We start from the raw sequence: 19,720 nt of genomic DNA, 5'->3' as shown, positions 1-19,720 counted from the left end.
GCAGGCGATAGTTGATCGTGAATTTCCTTTTGTGGAACTAAAACCTTTATTAGTTATAGTATTAGGGATGAAAGCCCTCTAGAGGGGAAACTTGAAATTTATAAATTTAAACTCGTACTAAGATCGAGGTTAGCGTTAAAATTAAATCGATATGCGGAAAATTGTTTCTCTTACTATGAGTTGTTTGAATTAATGCGGATAACTTTGGTAGCAAACTCAAATCAATATTAGTAAGGAAACTTTGGAGAGAGGAAAGAGAGGAAACAAATCAAGTGAAAATCAATGCAAGTGAACACGATGATTTATTTTATTGATGTTCGGTTATAAAGAATCTAATCCTCGTTGAGAAGGCTACAAAGGCCGGTTCTATTTCAACCATTTTTCTGTCTCAATTGGTCACTTAGATCGGTCGAGGCTTCTCCTTAATCACTTGGGTCACTAAGACCTCACAAGGATCACCATACATTTAGGTGTCTCTTGCTTGCTTTACAAAACACTTAGAAGAGAAGGAATGAGGAGAAAGCAATCCAAACAACAAGAGCAACAAAAGAACACAAAACATCTTCTCTCAAGTCACTAAGCAATTGAGTTGATTTGGAGGCTTGGAAAGGATTTGATCTATTGATTGTGTCTTGCAATGTAGCCTTTTGCTCTTGTATTGTTGTCGGCGTTTCGACCCGGGGGGTCTCTGGACCGACGAGTAAATTGTCGCCGCGTGTCCCAGCCCAGATGGGTCGGCGCGAGACGGAGCACGAAGGGGGGAAGAGGCAGGCAAAGGGGAAACCCGCGGCCTTTGTGTTGCCCTGCGCCCAGGTCGGGTGCGCTTGCAGTAGGGGGTTACAAGCGTCCACGAGGGAGAGAGAGACGACCAGTTCTCCCGCGCGGCCAACCTCTCGTACGAGAGCCCTGGACCTTCCTTTTTATAGGCGTAAGGAGAGGGCTCAGGTGTATAATGGGGGGTGTAGCAGTGTGCTAACGTGTCTAGCAGAGAGGAGCTAGAGCCCTAAGTACATGTCGTCGTGGCAGCCGGAGAGGTTTTGGCGCCCAACTTTTTTGCAATTTGGCCCTTTTCGGGTTTTTTTCCCACATTTATGCCCCTGGCAGTTTCATTTCAAAAAATGGACCCTTAGCTCGGCGCCGTCATCATTGGCGCCGAGCATGTGTGTGCCGGCGCCAATACTATTGGCGCTTATACGTCAGACGCCGGTGTGATCTGGATTGACGTGGCACGTACCTCGGCGCCATAGATCTTGGCGCCGAGGTAGGCGCCCGGTCAACGACGCCTACCTCGGCGCCAAGATCTATGGCGCCGAGGTACGTTCCTATAAATAGTACCCTACGTCTGGCTTGTTGCTGTGCTCATTTCAATTCTTCTAAACTAGAGATGTCTAGGCGTGGTAAATATGCTAAACAAAGGTAAGTTTTGGATCTGCCTCTTATTTTGTGAGTCTATTATATTTCTGATTGTTATAGAGTTTATGGAAATTTAGGAAGGGTCCTTTGACCGGAACTGCCTTCGACCCGCTGCCTTTGCCAAGTGGTGTTCCAGTGCCTATGTGTTTTTGTGGTGATCCTTGTAAGGTCGATAAGTCTGAAGATCATGACACCTATCGACAGAGGTATTGGATGTGTGCTAACTTTGCATTTGAGCCAACTGTTGTTCAACGTCGGATGAATTTAATGGTGAGAATAGTCTTGTAATATGTTTACATTTGTGAATGTTTTTGTAAATGTTTTTTTGCGTACTAATAATTGCACATTTTGTAGACTCCTCCACCGCTATGTGTTTTTGAGCAGTGGATTGACACCGAAATATCAGAGAAAGATAAGAAGTGGCTGGAGAATCTTCAAAAGTGGGATGCAGAGGACAAAGAGAGGATGAAAAAAAGACGAGAGGAGCTTGCTGCCGAGCAACAACGTGAAGACGAAGAGAAAATGAGGCGTGTTGCTGAATGCAGGGAAGATAAGGAGAAGAAGCTTGAGCGTGCACGTCGTGCAAAGGAAGCAATGGAGGAGAACCCTGATGCATTTCGCAAAGGCAAATGGCCCCGTTGTACTCAGTAGTATTGGTGTTTTATTTGAAGTTATGTAATAATGAACTTATTATTCGGTAATATGTATTGTCGAACAATGATATTTCGTAATGAATTACCTTCAAATTGATGAAAAATTACATAAATACATAATTGATGAAAAGTAGATTTAAAGCAATTCTTGAAGGCGACTTGAAGCAATTGAAATAGATAACCAACACGCTAAAAGCAATTGATACATAAGAGTTTTCTAGTAGTGCTCCCACATTCCAAATTGAGTTGAGCCTTCCCCATAGTATCCTCCCATTGTTGGTGTCTGCTGTGGGTGCGGTGGAGACGACGGAGGACCAACATTCTTGTTGTGACAAGGGCAGCAACAATATGGATCTGGGCATACTTGCACCTGTGAAGCACCACCATTGTTTGTGTCTCTTTCTTCCTCATCATTTTTGTTGCTTACTTCTCTCTCTAGATCAAATATCCTATTCTGTAGGTAGGATATGTATTCCGCATGAGGAAAAATTGGACGAGGATCTACCCAACGAGTGAACCCACAATTCTCCTTGACCAATGAATGCTGCATAAATGTTTATAGTTAGTTTCACTGAACAACAAAAGTATTTAGAAAAAAGGACTAGAAATTAATTTGTACATATGCATAAGGACATCTGAAGAAACGCCGGCCTCCATCAATTCCACCCTCAACGAACATCTGCACCAAGCAATCCTCGCCATGCATGCACTTCGGCCAATCTTCTCTCCTATTATCGTAGGACCTAAGTCTAACCTCTTTGTTGAAATCTTTTTTACTTTGAACTGGAAAGTTAAAAACCGCCTCTTCAAAAAAATCTGGACCAAGAGGGCCATCAAAAGACATTGGAGTTAACTTCCCTCCATCCTTTCGTCTCTCATTTACCGCACCCTTGCCCCTAGAAGACCCTGAAGCCATTCTATTGCACAATGAAGCAAATGTACAAAGGATCGTGTATATATAGGCTAAAGGATAGATAGTGTAATAGATTATAAACATCAGATATGTACAAAAACTCTGAAAAGGCTATGTTCTAGTTCTGAAAAGGCTACATGTCCTACGCTATGTTCTTTTTCTGAAAAGGCTATATATACAATCCTGAAAAGGCTATTTTTACACTCTGAAAAGGCTATATAAGCACTCCTGAAAAGGCTACGAAATGGATCTGAAAAGTATAGATGCTAGTCCTAAAATTAATGCTTCTGAAAAGGCTATGTAATAGTTATGTAAAGGCTACATGACATAACCAACAATTTCACAAAATTTCGGCAGAGTTTTCTCTGTTTTTTGTCAATCCAAGACATACTCATAGATAAGCATAACATACAAGTGCATACAATTGTAAACAATTCCAAGCAAGCTCATAAAAGTCTAAACAAGTTCATTACAAGTCCATAGAATTCATACAAGTCCATTAAAATGTCATACAAGCCCGTAGAGGCCAAATGAGTCCATTACAAGTCTATATAATTCATACGTTACATAACAAGTCCATAGAGTCCAAACCAATTCAACGTCTCCTAGTCTTACCCTTGCCTAAAGCGTCGGTGCCTGGAGTGTAACGTTGTGGAGAGCGGTGTCGCCTACGATCCTGTGGTTGTAATGGCTGTGTCGAAGGAGCCCCCTCAAGCTGTGAAGGTCCTATCTCGTCGTGATCGTAGTCGAAGCCAGCACCAAGACCTGTGGAGGGCGTTGCTGTGTCGGTACACGATGGTACATGGACGTCATGTGCAACAGTAGTCCTGCAGCCACAGCGAGCAGCAGCTCCACGTAGGCGCCTAGATAAACGCTGCATGCCAAAGACATATTAGTTTACAACATATTCATAACACGCTAAAGGCTATAAACGATGCATGTGGGCTTACCTGCAAGAAGCTGCGCATGCTGCTGTCGCCCGTAGTCAAAAGTTGGCGATCAATGTCCTCTACCGACCGTCGCAATGTGTTACCCTGTACAACACAATTTGCATCACACATACTATTTATACATGTCGAGTATTAAAATCGAGTAAAACTTACCACTCGATCTAATATGGGTGCCGCCTCCACTTGGGTTCCCAGTCTAGTGGTCAGGTCATACTCCGTTTCTTCATCGTCTGAAGAATCAATGTCGGCGTAGTCTTCCGCTGTCCACTGCTGGCGAAGCTTACAACGAGTCGCACCCTGGTACCAAGCTTGGTACCGCCTGTAATCACTATTGTTGTGCAACTCATCGTTGGAATATACATTCTCAGCACCCGATTCCCAATCATTTACTAATATCAGATGATGTTGACGAAAGTCCGTTATCTTCTTTTGCTTCCGCCGGTCAAATCTACACACAAATCATATCATATAAATAACACAAAGTTAAGAATGATTGATGTTATAAATTGCAAACTGGATTTATAGATTGCGAACTTACTTGTGTAGCTCCTTTGAAGTAGGAACATCTTCAACCGGCCATAGCTGGTTCCTACCAAACTGTCTCTGAACCCTGTGAGGTAGGTGCCACTCAACACACCAGAAACAGACCAAAGGACATTGCATCATATAGAGTTCATCTTCACTGCTGCATACTACACTAAAGATCATCCCAGCATACTCAGGTGCGTTGTATGGCTGCCATGTGACCTAAAACAAAAATGAAGCAATCTATGTTAAGTATAATAAAACAAATTTCATAACGATAAGTTTTTCATTGTTGAGTACTTACGCTAGAGGCAGAAAGGGTGTCAAACTCGTTAACATACTCCATGTATGCCCTCTTAGCTCTCGCAAAAGGAGCTGCCACTTGGTCCCAAATATAAGCATACGTCGGTCGAAGACGATCATTTCCATGAATCATCCATGGCCAGGGTCTAGGCTGGAAAACACGTGGTCGACCAACTGGTATGCGAAACCTGCAAAATGAAATTTATGTTAGTAAGTAATATAGCCTTATTAAATAAAATTTTGAAGACTTCGGTCCAAGACGTACCACATCCATATCTGCAGGAGGTAGACGCAACCGCCTATAGACGAAGAGGAGGACGTACGACGGCAAGCTTCACAAAGCTGCCGGTACAAAAAAGAAAGCACAGCGGAGCCCCAACTGTACTGTCCAGCTGTATCCCAGTCGGTTAGACATGGGATGTACATCCAGGACGCGCAGTCTCCTGTGGCGTCTGGGAAGAGGACACAACCAAACATGTGCAAGATCCAAGCTCGACAATAGAACTGGACTGTAGCCTCATCAGCATCAGCAGGGCACACACCAAAAGACTGACGGAGCCATGTGATGCCTACTCCAGCAGTCCGTTCAACGCCCTCAGCAGGAAGCTCCCTACCAAGAAAGGCCTCAACTCTAGCCCTCCATCCGTCAGAGTCACATTGGCCTGTCACTGCTCTGCCACCAACATTGAGTCCAAGTATCTTCTGTGCATCCTCTAATGTGACTGTCATCTCACCAAAAGGAAGATGAAAACTATGTGTCTCAGGACGCCACCTACATAATTAAAAAAAATAGTGTAAAAGAGCTCAATGATTCAAGAATATTTTTATAAAATCATAACAATACCTGTCCACAAGTGCAGTAATGGCCGCCGAATCAATAGTAGGCAACCCGCGTCGTAACTGGTAAGATATTACATCTAGACCTGCTCGTCTGAGGTAATTAGTGTACCTGTCGTCGAACACCATGTCTAGGAACCCATTGTGTGTCCTAGAACGAAGCGTTGCTAGGTCCTACACGGAAAAATATTATATAAGCAACACCATTTGTACAACAACAAATCTACAAAAGATATTTACAATTAAATACCTGGCCTTCCGACAGAAGGCGCCCCCGGTGGCTCTCGTCGTAGAACGGGTCGAGAAGGTGGAACTGTGCCATCCTACAAAATGAAATTAATGTTAGTAAGTAATATAGCCTTATTAAATAAAATTAAGGTAGTATCATTAAACTAAAAATACAAACCTCGCTAATCTGCCAACGACAAGTGCGTGAATTATGACCAAGTCTACCGCACTTGCCACACTCATACTGCTCGGGGTCGGTAAGAAATGGTGTTCTCCTTCCCCTTCTACTCCTACCACCAACCTGATCCATAACCATCTTGTGCCTCGTCCTCTTCCTGGATCCACGCTTGGTCCAACGACTACTTGGATCAGCGACATACTTTGGGCCATCGTACGGAGGCCACTCACCCGCGTCACGATAAGGAATAAATCTTGGACTCCAAGTCAACACTAGTTTATCAATAGTAAACTCTTGAGGTATCCTCCTCTCTAAGTCAAAGTTACGAGCTCGAGCAGCTGCGATTAGATGAGAACATGGAAAATGGTATTGCCTGGGTGCGCCACAAGTACATGACAAGTCATTAAGGACAACCACATGCTTCCTCGACTCTTGTGACTCGCCGTCAGAAGTAGTACCAGCTTGAAGGAATACCTCATATGTCCCTGACTGTAAGTCAAAACAATCAACAGTGTGTGTGTTTGCCCTTTCCTTTGCCTTCTCTAGAAAGGTCTTAGGCTTTGGAGCCCATCTCTCTCCCTCATTCTGCAATCCAACTGCGTGGGTGTGTCTATCATTGAACCATGCCACAAGCTTGTAAAAGGTAAATGTCACTATAGCAGTGACCGGCATACCACGTATGCCCAACAATAATTTGTTGAATGACTCGGCCATGTTACTACACTGGAACTCATATCTCCATCCACCTAAGTCGTGAGCTCTCGTCCACTTCTCCAAATCCGGCATCAATCCATTCAACCAATCTCTACCTTCGGCATTTGTTGCGACTTTGAGCTTTTCTAACTTTTCTCTAAAGAACTTGTCTTCCAGCTGTCGACATGTCTCCTGGAAAAGCTCAAAGTTATCCTTGACACCATCCTTACGCAGAAGATTCTCAGCAAGGTGTCGAGTACACCACCTGTGATGCAAAGGAGGGTACCCATCGATCTGCTCACGGACCGCGTTGAGTATTCCCTGGTGCCGATCTGATATTACACCAACTTCCCGTCCTGGGCCAACCACATGTATCCGGACCAGTCGCAGGAACCAGCCCCAACTGTCTTTGTTCTCTTTCTCTACCAGAGCAAATGCTAGGGGAACTAGCTTGTTGTTTGCATCAACGGATATGGCAATTAGAAGAGTGCCCTGGTACTTGCCGAGAAGAAACGTGCCGTCAATTGAAAAGACAGGACGACAATGCCGGAAGGCATCCACACACTGGGGAAAGCACCAGAACGCACGGAAGAATATCTGTCTCCCATCAATCCATGCATTTGGTTTAGGGATGTACTCATAATGCATGCCTGGATTGACCGCCTTCATTGCATTTAAAAGAACAGGTAGCTGCTCGTACCCAGACTCCCAGTCCCCATATATCATCTTCCACGCACACTGCTTAGCCCTCCAAGCTTTACCATATGTTATCTTGTACCCATCAAACACATTCTCCACGATCCTCATGATTGTCCTAACCTTCATATTTGGTTCCGACTGCAGTATTCCCATAAGTCGCTTCCCAATGAGGGTTGATGTCAATTGGCGATGTTTCATCGTTAACTCATGTTCAGCACATGTGTGTGGCCCCACTACTTTTGTTATCTTCCACTTTGCGGTGATCTTTTGTATCCTAGCACAAACCCTCCATGAACAGTTATCCTTGTCGCATACAACCGTGTAACGACGTTTCTCGTACGAATGAAGTACTCTATACGGCCTCTTACGTAAGACTGCATAATGCTGCAACCACCTCTTCAAGGCAGTTAGGTCCTTGAAGACCCTACCCTTTTCAATCATCATGCTAGGACCGGCCTCAGGAGCGTCAAGCAGCTCATCATCCCTGCCCTCTGCATTTGCCTGATGAGAAAGACTAAGATCGCTGAACTCATGCACTCTAGGATCCCGACCGTCTGGAAAAACACGTTGCAACATCTCAATGTCACTCTCTGTGAGTTCACCAACCGGGCGATCATCATCTGAATCGGCAGCCATAGCAAAGTCATATGGCTCCTCTTCATTCCTAAACTCAGGACTGTTGGAGGCAATAAAACCATCACCGAAGCAGCCACGTGCCTCAGTCTGAGGATCAACCACAAGAGTAGGAGTCTCTCCTGCAACATGTACAAGATGATCAGTCCCACGTCAAATGGAATGAGCAAAGTGCTCATGGTCCAAAATGAAGATGTAATGCCAATAAGACTTACTGCAATTGGTTTGTGCCAAAGGGATACACGCAGCTAAATCTGTCTGCAGACCATCTCCTGGCTGACTTAATGGGATCAAATTGGGGCCAGATTGAGCATCAGGAACAGTTGGCACGTCATCGATAGCACGATCAAAATCTTCAGGGGGACGGTCTACTACAACCGGACGCACCACAACCTCCATGAGTTGCAAATGGGTCTTCATAGCCGAAGTAATATAATTATCCCAATCCAGTTGACAATCAATTGGGATGACTCGTCTTATGACATTTGGTGGATGACCGATATTAAGCACTCCGTCAACCGCAATGTCATCAGCTTGATGGAAACCTAACTTTTGTTTAGCCTTTGTAAACACATCTCTCAAGGAGGGTCTACCATCGAATAGTACCGGCACGTGTCGCATGTCAATGAACTTGGCATTTCCATACGGATCTTGTTCCACATTGCCTCCATGATACAAGCTCAAAAAATTGTCCATCTATTTGAAACACCAATTAAACATTCAATATAAACTGTGGATGGTTATTACCTAACCACAAACCACTAATTTGTACCTAAATAAGTACAAATATAACCACCACCCACTAATATACTAACCACATTATAAAATACTCATATATAATAATTGCAAATTTTGACAGCACCTCCCCTGCACGGGTAGGATAAAAAACATGCACATTTGACTCACATTCATAATATTCAATCAAATTAGCATTTATCACTGTTGGGGACTTGTTCTCAAATGCTAAGAGTTAAGAACAAGGCAACATAAAAAGTGTTAAGTGTTAAAGTCCTTCGTCCTTCGAAGCATTATGTCCCTTCGGGAAATAATGAGTTTCGGACGAAGGTCATAAGAGACATACCTTCGTAAACATAACAAGTAATGACGAAGGACTCATATAAAGCATGAAATATAATATAAGCATCATCATAGAATCATTTCTATTTTATTAACATGGAAAAATAGAAATGATTTCAAATTACAAATGTACCTTCGGTCCTGAGAGAAGGTAAAAAGTACAAGCGTGACGCAAAAGCAAATGCCAAGTCAGTGTGAACAGTACGGGGGTACTGTTCATCTATTTATAGACGCGGGACGCAGCCCACGTAAAATTACATTTATGTCCATTACATTTATCAATGACTTATGGAAATCTGACAAGGTCCACGTAGTCTTTTCATCTTTAAGTCGGTTTGCAACGCCGAAGCTCTATAAAAAGGAACCTTCGGCCATTTCCTGGGGACGATTTCAGCCGAAGCTGCTTCTTCACGCAAGACCTTCGGCGCAACGAAGCATGGCCCCAACAGTAGCCCCTTTCGCGGCGCTAGATCGTTTTTCGTAACGAGCTTGAACCGTGAAAAAATCCTCTCAAGCTTCGGGAAGCCGAAGGTCCGAAAAACACCTTCCCTGAGCTCGTTGCCGAGAAACGATTCATTTCCCGAGATCGTGTCGGTCCCACCTTGCAGAGTCACTGTTTGGTCTTTGCGGTCCACTGCGCAGCGAGTACAAGTTACTGCCCGCCTGGTGTAAAAACCCTGCCGCTTCGCCTTCTTACCTGCAGCACTATATAAACAGACGAGTAGGTGTGAAGTTACCACAGCATTTACTGCTATTTGCACTGTTTTGCTGCCAAAATTTTTAACCATCACCGAAGCTTGTTTGTCAGTTTTGAACGAAGCTCCATCTTGAAGCCTGCTTCGGAGAAAAAAGTATTAAAGTTTCACAAGTTCATGATTAAATGGCCAGAGTTCGTTCTACAGCTAGGGTTGAGCGTGAGGGGGACGAAACTGAAGCTTCGGAGACTGTGCCCATCTCCGAAGCGATGCAGCGCTCCGGACTGGTGACTACGGAAGAAATAGCTGCTGCCGGAGCAAACCCGACAGCTGCCGAAGGAGAAGGGAACATTGAAGAAACCGACTCCGAAGATGACTACCGTATTGCCATGCCCAGCAAACCCAGCCACCTAGACTTCGGAAAATCGACTGTTTCAAAGGTTGATCTCGCCAAGATGGTAAAAGCAGGTTTTTTCAGTGAAGATCAGAAGAAGCTACTTCGCTTCGGGGGAGAAGAGACCACCCCGAAGCCAGAGAAGGACGAGGTTGTCATCTTCAAAAGCTTTTTAAAGGCTGGGCTAAGATTCCCTGTTCACGAGATTGTTGCGGAGATATTGAAGAGGTTTGGCATCTACCTTCACCAATTAACTCCTAACGCTATCGTTAGGCTTAGCGTTTATATTTGGGCCCTCCGAAGCCAAGCAGTGGAGCCTTTTGCTGACAGTTTCTGTCGAGTTCATGAATTGCATTATCAAACAAAGGCCAGAAAAGATGGGCTTCATGAAAACTTCGGTTGCTACAATTTTGCCTACCGGAAAACCGCAAAGTTTCCTGTAATTAGCTACCGAAGCAAATGGCCGGCAGGCTGGAAATCAGAATGGTTCTATGTCAAGGTCGATGAGGACAAGGAGAAGCTTGTGCAAAGTCCACTCGAGCTAACTTTCGGAGAAACCCGACCCCACTGCAACATGACACCAGAGGGTCAAACTCAACGGGCAATGGATGAATTCAGAATCATTGCAGAGCATATTGGTACCAGGGATCTGGTTCAAGAATTCTTAGCATTCAAAGTCTTCCCTACTCTGAAAAAATGGGAAATGCCAAAGTTAAAGGGGGAGAAGAAGGAAGGGGATCTTGTCCGGCTTCCTTACCACTTCAAATTCAAGAAATATTTTAAGAAGCCCTGCCAAGAGTGGCTGGACACAGTTGAGGTGATGTGTAATGAAATTCTTGGAAATTATTCGAAAAAAGAAGATCAACTGATGACAGCAGCCTTCGGTACCCGTCCGAAGCGAAGGCTGAACCGAGTGCTCGATGCACTGGGCTTCGAATATCCTGACTATGCGCAGCTGAACAAGGATGCTGAGGGCCAGAGAAGAAAAAGAGAGGCCGAAGCTTTAAACAAGGATGAAGAACAACCACCAAAAAAGAAGAAAATTGTCAAGAGAAAGATATCAACTCCAAAGCGAAAACTATCCGAAGGAGAGGGGACCCCCACACCACCTTCTACCAGCGACGTGGAGGAAATTCTAAAGGTAATGACTGAACCCATGCCCACGAAGCTAAGTCCATTAGGGCCTCGACTGACGAAGCTTTTTCAAAAGGTGGCGGAGCCGGAAAAAACGAAGATAACCAAAGCAAAAAGGCAAAGAATTATTGCCGTAACAGAAGTTATTGACAAGACGCCACCGAGAGCATCAATTCAGAAAACAGCAGCTGCTGAAGACACAACAAACGTCGAAGTCGCACCTTCGGAGGTCGCGGCTACCGAAGCCGCTACAGCCGAAGATGTGAACTTAGAGACTACCATTGAGAATATCGACAAAATTTTAGAAGACATGGCTGCAGAAGAAGCTGCCGCTGCTGCTAAAAAAGTCATGGCCGCAGTGCCTGAGAAGGGGAAAGAAATAGCCGAAGTCGCTTCGGACGACGAAGCCTACTCATTTCAAAATTTAATTGGGCAAAAACTTTCGGAGGACGAAATAGAAGAGCTAAAGGACTATGCCAAATCTTGCGGATACAGGCCAGGAGCTCTTCTATTCGGAGGTGTGGACGATGAAAAATTAGGCTGCATTCGAGACCAAACCGGAGCTAAGGTCATCGGTACTCTGTCAAAGAGTATCGGTTTTCCGAAGCTAGAGACAGATATCAGCCGCTACCGACGACAGCATATCGTCGGCAGCTTATTTTATTCCAATTTCAAGGTAAACAATCTTTTCTCTGTTCCTTATTGCTTTGGATAATGAAAATGTTACTAACGAAAACTGTTTTTGTGCAGAGCATGCTACTGAGCAAGGCTCTGAAGATGCAGCAGGATTTAGAGGACAAAAAACACGAAGCTATAATTAGAAATTTAGAGAGCAAAATAAAAGAACAATCAGTCATCATTGAAAAGAAAGACTTCGAACTTCAATCAACCGAAGGCTTGCTGGCCGAGACCGAAGCTAAAATATCAGAATTGAATTCGAAGCTTATCGGTCAATCAAAACAGTTTGAACAAGAAAAGCTAGAGCTTAATTCTAAACTTGAAGCCGAAGTCCAAGCCAACTCAAATTTGAAGAAATCATTAACAAGCCTTCAGGATAAATGTTTGAATTTTAGCAACAATTGTATCCAACAACTAAAGAAGATCTTTTACTCAGTTGGAGCCAGCAGCGGGAAATTTACCCCTTCGGATGAAGATTTACCAAAAGCCTTCGATCATATCGAAGCTGAAATTGAAGAACTTGACGAAGTTATAGCTGGGCACGGTGACTTCTGTGCCTGGGTAGCTTCTCGGGGTACTGCTGCAGCATTCCTGAAGGCTGGCTGCGAGCATGGAAAGATCGTCAACAGGCCCAACTTCACCCTGTCTCCATCAATCCTGGACGATATACCTGACCTCGCCCGAAGTATCTCAAATAGATTTTTAAAAATGATATGGACAAAAGGCGGGCGGGAGAAGGCTGGAGACGAAGCTCGAAGTCATCTTGAACCAGTAAGAAATCCTACTTTGTACTTACCTTCTCCTTCATACTTGATTTTTACTCTGGATACCTGGATTCATGTAGGATGACGAAGCTGAAGGTGATTAAAGAATATGCCGCCGAAGCGGGAGCCTGAAGAAGATTAGTAGTAGTAGGCTAGAAAATTTGTAACAACTTGTTGTAAATACAATTAAACCGTTCTCAAGGAACTTTGTACATACCTTGTAATATATCCTTACCCTTTTATTAAGACGCTTTGATGTGGACGAAATCAATATTTTGAGCCGAAGGCGAAAAACACCTTCCCTTCTTTTCGTACACAACGAAGCATTAAAGACTGCTTCTTCTTTCTGCGGAAGCTTTGCTTTTTTGTACAAAACATAAAAGACTACTTCTTCTTTCTGCCGAAGCTTTGCTTTTTTGTACAAAACATAAAAGACTACTTCTTCTTTCTGCCGAAGCTTTGCTTTTTTGTACAAAACATAAAAGACTACTTCTTCTTTCTGCCGAAGCTTTGCTTTTTTTGTACAAAACATAAAAGACTACTTCTTCTTTCTGCCGAAGCTTTGCTTTTTTGTACAAAACATAAAAGACTACTTCTTCTTCTTGCCGAAGCTTTTTTCTTTTTTGTACATAACGGAACATAAAAGACCGCTTCTTCCTCTTGCCGAAGCTTTTTCTTTTTTGTACATAACGGAACATAAAAGACCACTTCTTCCTTTTGCCGAAGCAACCACTTAGGAACACAAATGCTATGAATGAATGCTTATGAATGCAAATGCTATGATGTAATGTGCGAATGAATGTCCAAAGCATATAACCGAAGCCACACTCAACCATTATTTCCTTGGAATCAACCACACATCAGCTCTGCATTCCCTTAGGAACGACTTTGGAGCTTCCTCGTCTTTTACTTAGACGGTATAAACTCTGCATTCCCTTAGGAACGTCTTTGGAGTTTCTTCGCCTTTTACTTAGGCGGTATAAGCTCTGCATTCCCTTAGGAATGTCTTTGGAGCTTCTTCGTCTTTTACTTAGACGGTATAAACTCTGCATTCCCTTAGGAACGTCTTTGGAGTTTCTTCGCCTTTTACTTAGGCGGTATAAGCTCTGCATCCCCTTAGGGACGTCTTTGGAGCTTCTTCTCTTTTTTCTTTTTCAGTTCCTGCACTCGATGGTGCGTTCTCAGCTGTTACATTTACATTTTTTGGGGGATTTTGCTCTTATAAGACTAAAAAAGGAAATTACACATGATGGCCCCATTAAAAACCTTTCGCCCCCTTCGGAAAGGAAAAGGGTGCCATGAAAAAGAAAAGAAAAAACATAAAAAATTACATCATGTTATACATAGTATCGCCGAAGCTCATCCGCATTCCAAGACCTTGGAATTTGGTTGCCATCCATGTCCTTTAATCTGTACGATCCAGGCCTTGACGAAGATACTACTAAGAATGGTCCTTCCCATTTCAACTGTAGCTTACCCACTGTATCTGGGTTAGCCACTCTCCGAAGCACCAAGTGTCCCGGCTCAATATTTTTTAACCGGACTTTTCTATCTCGCCATTTAACTGTTTCAGCCTGATATCTATTGATATTCTCCACGGCCTGAAGCCTGATCCCTTCTAAAGCATCCTTTTCCACAAGGCAAGCATCTTCGGGACCTGATTCTGCCGAAGCTACTACTCTTATTGATCCAGCTTTGGCTTCTTCCGGGGTTATTGCTTCGTCTCCGAATAATAACTTGAATGGGGTAAAGCCTGTGAAGAAAATGGGTTTTCCTCGTGGGAAACAACGAAATTGTTACATGAAAACTAACAATGTTCTTTGTTTCACAGAAAATAAAACTGAATAGAAAAGACTGCTATCAAAGGTAGGATATGTGTCAATAAATGTGCTTCGACTCTGGCACAGTGCTGTTGACTGTGCGAGCTTCGGATTGTTCTCTGAAGTCCCTTTGGTGTGGGGCATATTGACTCCCTTCTGGCTGTTGACCCTGTTGCAGTGGAGGTGGAGGCGGAGGCTGCTGCCAGGAAGCTTGAGGTTGACTTGCCGAAGCTACAGAAGCTGCAGGGTGGTTGTCTATGTATTGTGGGATGTAAGGTGGATGATACGAAGCAGTATGCATGACCTGCTTCGGCTGAGCTTGTTGAGATGCAGCTTCGGCTATTTCCTTTTGCTTCTGGATTGTAATATGGCACGTCCTGGTGGTATGGCCCTTGCTTTCTCCACAGAACAAGCAAAACAGTTTCCTTGGTTGATCTCCGAATCTTCCGCCGAAGCCCCTGGCGCCTCTGCCTTTTGGAGCTGGTGGCCGGAAGAAAGTTTGTTGTTGCCCCGAAGCCTGTGAGGAGCACTGCGGTCTGTTCTGCTGACTCCCCTTATCATCATTCTGAGTAGAGTTGTGGATGGACCTGACATGCCTCGGATAGGATCTTCCTCCGAAGCCCCTGGTCATTTTAGAAAATCTGAAGGCCTCCTCCCTTCTTTGGCGAAAGTCATTGTCAGCACGAATGTACTCGTCCATCTTTTGGAGCAGCTTCTCCAGGGTCTGAGGAGGCTTCCTAGCAAAGTATTGAGCTGGTTGGGGTCCAGCGGTTGCAGTGCTGCAGCCCCAGTCGCTGAAGCTTTCTTCGGCGCCATAGCGAGGGTCTATAGCTTCCGAAGGTGTTCAAAAAACTCGAAGTGGAAGTGAGTTCACCGGAGGTGGGCGCCAATGTTGGGGACTTGTTCTCAAATGCTAAGAGTTAAGAACAAGGCAACATAAAAAGTGTTAAGTGTTAAAGTCCTTCGTCCTTCGAAGCATTATGTCCCTTCGGGAAATAATGAGTTTCGGACGAAGGTCATAAGAGACATACCTTCGTAAACATAACAAGTAATGACGAAGGACTCATATAAAGCATGAAATATAATATAAGCATCATCATAGAATCATTTCTATTTTATTAACATGGAAAAATAGAAATGATTTCAAATTACAAATGTACCTTCGGTCCTGAGAGAAGGTAAAAAGTACAAGCGTGACGCAAAAGCAAATGCCAAGTCAGTGTGAACAGTACGGGGGTACTGTTCATCTATTTATAGACGCGGGACGCAGCCCACGTAAAATTACATTTATGTCCATTACATTTATCAATGACTTATGGAAATCTGACAAGGTCCACGTAGTCTTTTCATCTTTAAGTCGGTTTGCAACGCCGAAGCTCTATAAAAAGGAACCTTCGGCCATTTCCTGGGGACGATTTCAGCCGAAGCTGCTTCTTCACGCAAGACCTTCGGCGCAACGAAGCATGGCCCCAACAATCACATTATAAAATACTCATATATAATAATTGCAAATTTTGACAGCACCTCCCCTGCACGGGGAGGATAAAAAACATGCACATTTGACTCACATTCATAATATTCAATCAAATTAGCATTTATCACAATAACTAACATTCATCACATTCAAAAAACCACAAATTATAGCAAAACAATTTAACATAATTAACACAAAATGCTTGCACAATAAACAAAAACCATATAAAATTTACCTAAACGGTCGGGGATGAACGTCGACGACGCGGGCGAGGAGCGAGCGCGACCGAGGAGCGCGCCCGGAACGGGTCGACGGCCGTGCGGCGGCGGTGGGAGGCGTCCGGCCGTGTCGGGGCGGCGGCGCGGTCAGGGCTGGCGGGGCTGCTGGGGGGCGGGCGTGGCGGGGCTGCCGGGGGGCGGGCGTGGCGTGTCCGGGCGGCGCCGGTCGGGGGAGGAGCGGCGCCGGGCGGGGCGGCGGGGGCGCTTGCGGGGCGGTGGCGTGCGGGTGTGGGCGTGGCGGCCGGTGACGGGGAGGAGCGGCGCCGGCCGGGTGTGGGCGTGGCGTCGCCGGCCGGGGAGGAGCGGCGCCGACCGGGTGCGGGCGGGGCGTCGCCGGCCGGGGAGGAGCGGCGCCGGGCGGGGACGGGCTTGGCGTCGCCGGCCGGTGGAGGAGCGGCGCCGGCCGGGGGCGGGCGGGGCGGCGGCGGCCGGTGACGGGCGGGGCGGCGCCGGCCGGTGGTGGAGCGCCGCCGGGGAGTAGCGCGGGCCGGGGAAGGAGCAGCGCCGGCGCGGGGTCTGTGCGGCGGCGGTGAGTTCAATTTTTTTTGCACAGAAGGTCGACAGAGGTTGAATACAGGGGGTCGGCGCCAAGATCTATGGCGCCGACCCCCCGGACACGTGTTGAGCCGCCGACACGGGGGTCGGCGCCGTAGATCTTGGCGCCGACCCCCTGACACGTCACTGCCAGCCAACCGCCACGTCTGACGTATAAGCGCCAATAGTATTGGCGCCGGCACATGGAAGCTCGGCGCCAATGATGACGGCGCCGAGATAAGGGTCCATTTTTTGAAATGAAACTGTCAGGGGCGTATTTGTGGGAAAAAAACCCGAAAAGGGCCAATTTGCAAAAAAGTTGGTTTTGGCGCCCTGTTCATGTGATGTCGTGGCCGTCGGAGGAGTGCTTGAGCCTTGTGGAAGTACAACTGTCGGGGCTGTTGGATCCTTGCTGACGTCTCCTTGCTTCCGTAAGGGGCTGATAGCCGCCGTCGTCATGGAGCACGCGGGGTGCCATCATTACTTGTTTACCGGGGCGAGCCAGATGGGACGCCGGTCTTGTTTCCCGTAGCCTGAGCTAGCTAGGGGTAGGGTAATGATGACCTTCCCTGTGACGTGGCGGGTCTGAGCCCGAGGTCGGGCGAGGCGGAGGCTCCTCCGAGGTCGAGGTCGAGTCTGGGCCCTAGGGTCGGTCGAGGCGGAATTCGTCTTCCGGGGTCGAGGCTGAGTCCGAGCCCTGGGTCAGGCGAGGCGGAGACCGTCTTCCGAGGCCGAGGCTGTGTCCGAGCCCTGGGGTCGGGCGAGGTGGAGTCCATCTTCCGGGGTCGAGGCTGAGTCCGAGCCCTGGGTCGGGCGAGGCGGAGACCGTCTTCTGAGGCCGAGGCTGAGTCCGAGCCCTGGGGTCGGGCGAGGCGGAGTCCGTCTTCCGGCGTCGAGGTTGAGCCCGAGCCCTGGGGTCGGGCGAGGCGAAGCTTCCTATGGCGCCCGAGGCTGGACTTAGCTGCTGTCAGCCTCACTCTGTCGAGTGGCACAGCAGTCGGAGCGGGGCAGGCAACGCTGTTTTCCTATCAAGTCGGTCAGTGGAGCGGCGAAGTGACTGCAGTCACTTCGGCTATCGACTGAGGAGCACGCGTCAGAATAAGGTGTCAGTCGATCCTTGCATTAAATGCTCCTGCGATACGGTCGGTTGGCGTGGCGATCTGGCCAAGGTTGCTTCTCCGCGAAGACTGGGCCTCGGGCGAGTCGAAGGTGTGTTCGTCGCTTGAGGGGGCCCTCGGGCGAGACGTGAATCCTCCGGGGTCGGCCGCCTTTGCCCGAGGCTGGGCTCGGGCGAGACGAGATCGTGTCCCTTGAGTGGACTGAGCCTTGACCTTAATCGCGCCCATCAGGCCTTTGCAGCTTTTGTGCTGATGGGGGTTACCAGCTGAGATTAGGAGTCTTGGGGGTACCCCTAATTATGGTCCCCGACAGTAGCCCCCGAGCCTCGAAAGGAGTGTTGATACTCGCTTGGAGGCTTTTGTCGCACTTTTTTGCAAGGGGACCAGCCTTTCTCGGTTGCGTTTCGTTCCGGTGGGCGCGCGCGAGCGCACCCGCCGGGTGTAGCCCCCGAGGCCTCGGAGGAGTGGTTTGACTCCTTCGAGGTCTTAGCGCGTTTCGTGATGCTTTGGCCGGTCTGGTTGTTCCCTCATGCAAACTGGCCGTAGCCCGGGTGCATAGTCAGGTTCCAAGTTCTCGGGCTGGTATGTTGACGCTGTCAACGGTTCGGCCGGAGCAGGGTTTGCGAGAGCAGCCCCCGAGCCTCCGCACAGAGCGAGAGAACGGTCAAGGACAGACAGCTTTTTTCATACGCCCCTGCGTCGCCTTTCCGCAAGGAGGAGGGGGGGGGGGGAAAGCACCATGTTGCCCTCGGAGGGCGCCGAACATGGTGTCTCCAGTGAGTTGCTAGCGGGTGATCCGAGTGGATGCCCGTGCCCCGTTCGATAAGGGTCGGCTAGTGGCCCAGAGGCGCGCTCCAAAAGTACCTACAGGTGATTTGCCGGACCCGGTCCCGTTTGATAGGGTCCGAGGGCTCGATGCCTCACTCTGATGGGATTCCGTTACAAAATCGCTCCCGCTGGTCTCGGAAATGTCCTAGGGTACCTCGGGAGCGTAGCCCGAGCCTTGGTTGTGTATCGAACGTACCCAGAGTCATCTCTCGCTCCGCGTGCTCTGAGGCGGCTGTCGAACCCTTCGGGGGCCAGCCTACGAACCCCTGATCAGTAGTGGGCGCGGAGCCTGAGTGGCCTGAGGCAGCTGTCGAACCCATCCGAGGGGCCAGCCTTCGAACCTCCGACCAGTGGTGGGCGCGGAGCCCGAGTGCTCTGAGGCGGCTGTCGAACCCTTTCGAGGGGCCAGCCTTCGAACCTCTGATCAGTAGGGGGGCTCGGGGCCCGAGTGCTCTGAGGCGGCTGTCGAACCCTTCCGAGGGGCCAGCCTTCGAACCTCTGATCAGTAGGGGGCTCGGGGCCCGCTTCCTTCGCGGAGAAGGATCCCTTTCGGAGTATCCCCTTTCCCGGTCCCTGTAGCAAGAGAGAGAAAGAGGAAGAGGAAAAGGATACGAAATCGAACGTCGTGGCACACCTTTTTTGACGTGGTCATTATGGCGGAGGTGAAGCGTCGCCTGCTTCGCCTGCCAAAGGTGCCGCCTGTCCTGCCGCAGAGTTAATGCGACGGGACGAGTGGTTCGTGGGGCAGCCGTTGTGCGCGCGCGAGCCGTTCGAGGAACGGGCGTCTCGCCTTTGAGTTTTGAATCTCGCGGCGGGTTCGGGCGAAGTGTTGAACGGGTCTCGCCTGGGCCTCTATATATTCGGGAGAGGGACCGGTGACGGTTCTTTACTCTGCTCCTCG

General features: G+C 47.6%; 2 protein-coding genes across 3 annotated transcripts; one reads left to right on the top strand and one right to left on the bottom strand.

The window, feature by feature from the left end:
• Window positions 1-982: 982 nt before the first annotated feature.
• LOC109939552 (uncharacterized) lies at window positions 983-2,144 on the top strand. The gene is made up of 3 exons (XM_020537732.3): window positions 983-1,416; window positions 1,491-1,683; window positions 1,768-2,144. The coding sequence occupies exons 1-3, from the start codon at window positions 1,304-1,306 to the stop codon at window positions 2,062-2,064; spliced, it is 603 nt and encodes a 200-aa protein (XP_020393321.1). The 5' UTR covers window positions 983-1,303; the 3' UTR covers window positions 2,065-2,144.
• A 76-nt stretch (window positions 2,145-2,220) lies between these two features.
• LOC109939953 (protein MAIN-LIKE 1-like) lies at window positions 2,221-5,934 on the bottom strand. 2 transcript variants are annotated; one of them, XR_002748359.2, is made up of 9 exons: window positions 5,845-5,934; window positions 5,602-5,768; window positions 5,023-5,529; window positions 4,759-4,945; window positions 4,468-4,676; window positions 4,083-4,377; window positions 3,930-4,013; window positions 2,686-3,853; window positions 2,296-2,610 (listed from the first exon to the last, which is right to left on the bottom strand). XR_002748359.2 is itself a non-coding variant. In XM_020538515.3 (8 exons), exons 1-8 carry the CDS (start codon window positions 5,914-5,916, stop codon window positions 3,575-3,577), a joined length of 1,800 nt encoding a protein of 599 aa, XP_020394104.2. In that variant the 5' UTR covers window positions 5,917-5,934; the 3' UTR covers window positions 2,221-3,574. The 2 variants fall into 2 exon arrangements, 1 of the variants encoding a protein (XP_020394104.2); XM_020538515.3 differs by having other exon boundaries at window positions 2,221-3,853.
• Between the last annotated feature and the right edge of the window lie 13,786 nt (window positions 5,935-19,720).

Source organism: Zea mays, chromosome 5 (genome assembly GCF_902167145.1).
Source record: "Zea mays cultivar B73 chromosome 5, Zm-B73-REFERENCE-NAM-5.0, whole genome shotgun sequence".
In the NCBI taxonomy this organism is placed as follows: Eukaryota; Viridiplantae; Streptophyta; class Magnoliopsida; order Poales; family Poaceae; genus Zea; species Zea mays.
Note: the sequence above shows the minus strand (reverse complement) of the source record. Positions and strands in the feature narration are given on the sequence as shown.

Bases quoted from the DNA above. Each gene is read 5' to 3' on its own strand.
- LOC109939552 (XM_020537732.3), top strand. From the start codon at position 1,304: ATGGCGCCGAGGTACGTTCCTATAAATAGTACCCTACGTCTGGCTTGT. The intron at 1,417-1,490 runs GTAAGTTTTGGA...ATGGAAATTTAG, and splicing joins GGTAAATATGCTAAACAAAG to GAAGGGTCCTTTGACCGGAA. The intron at 1,684-1,767 runs GTGAGAATAGTC...CACATTTTGTAG, and splicing joins AACGTCGGATGAATTTAATG to ACTCCTCCACCGCTATGTGT.
- LOC109939953 (XM_020538515.3), bottom strand. From the start codon at position 5,916: ATGGCACAGTTCCACCTTCTCGACCCGTTCTACGACGAGAGCCACCGG. The intron at 5,769-5,844 runs GTATTTAATTGT...TTTTCCGTGTAG, and splicing joins GCCTTCTGTCGGAAGGCCAG to GACCTAGCAACGCTTCGTTC. The intron at 5,530-5,601 runs GTATTGTTATGA...TTAATTATGTAG, and splicing joins ATTACTGCACTTGTGGACAG to GTGGCGTCCTGAGACACATA.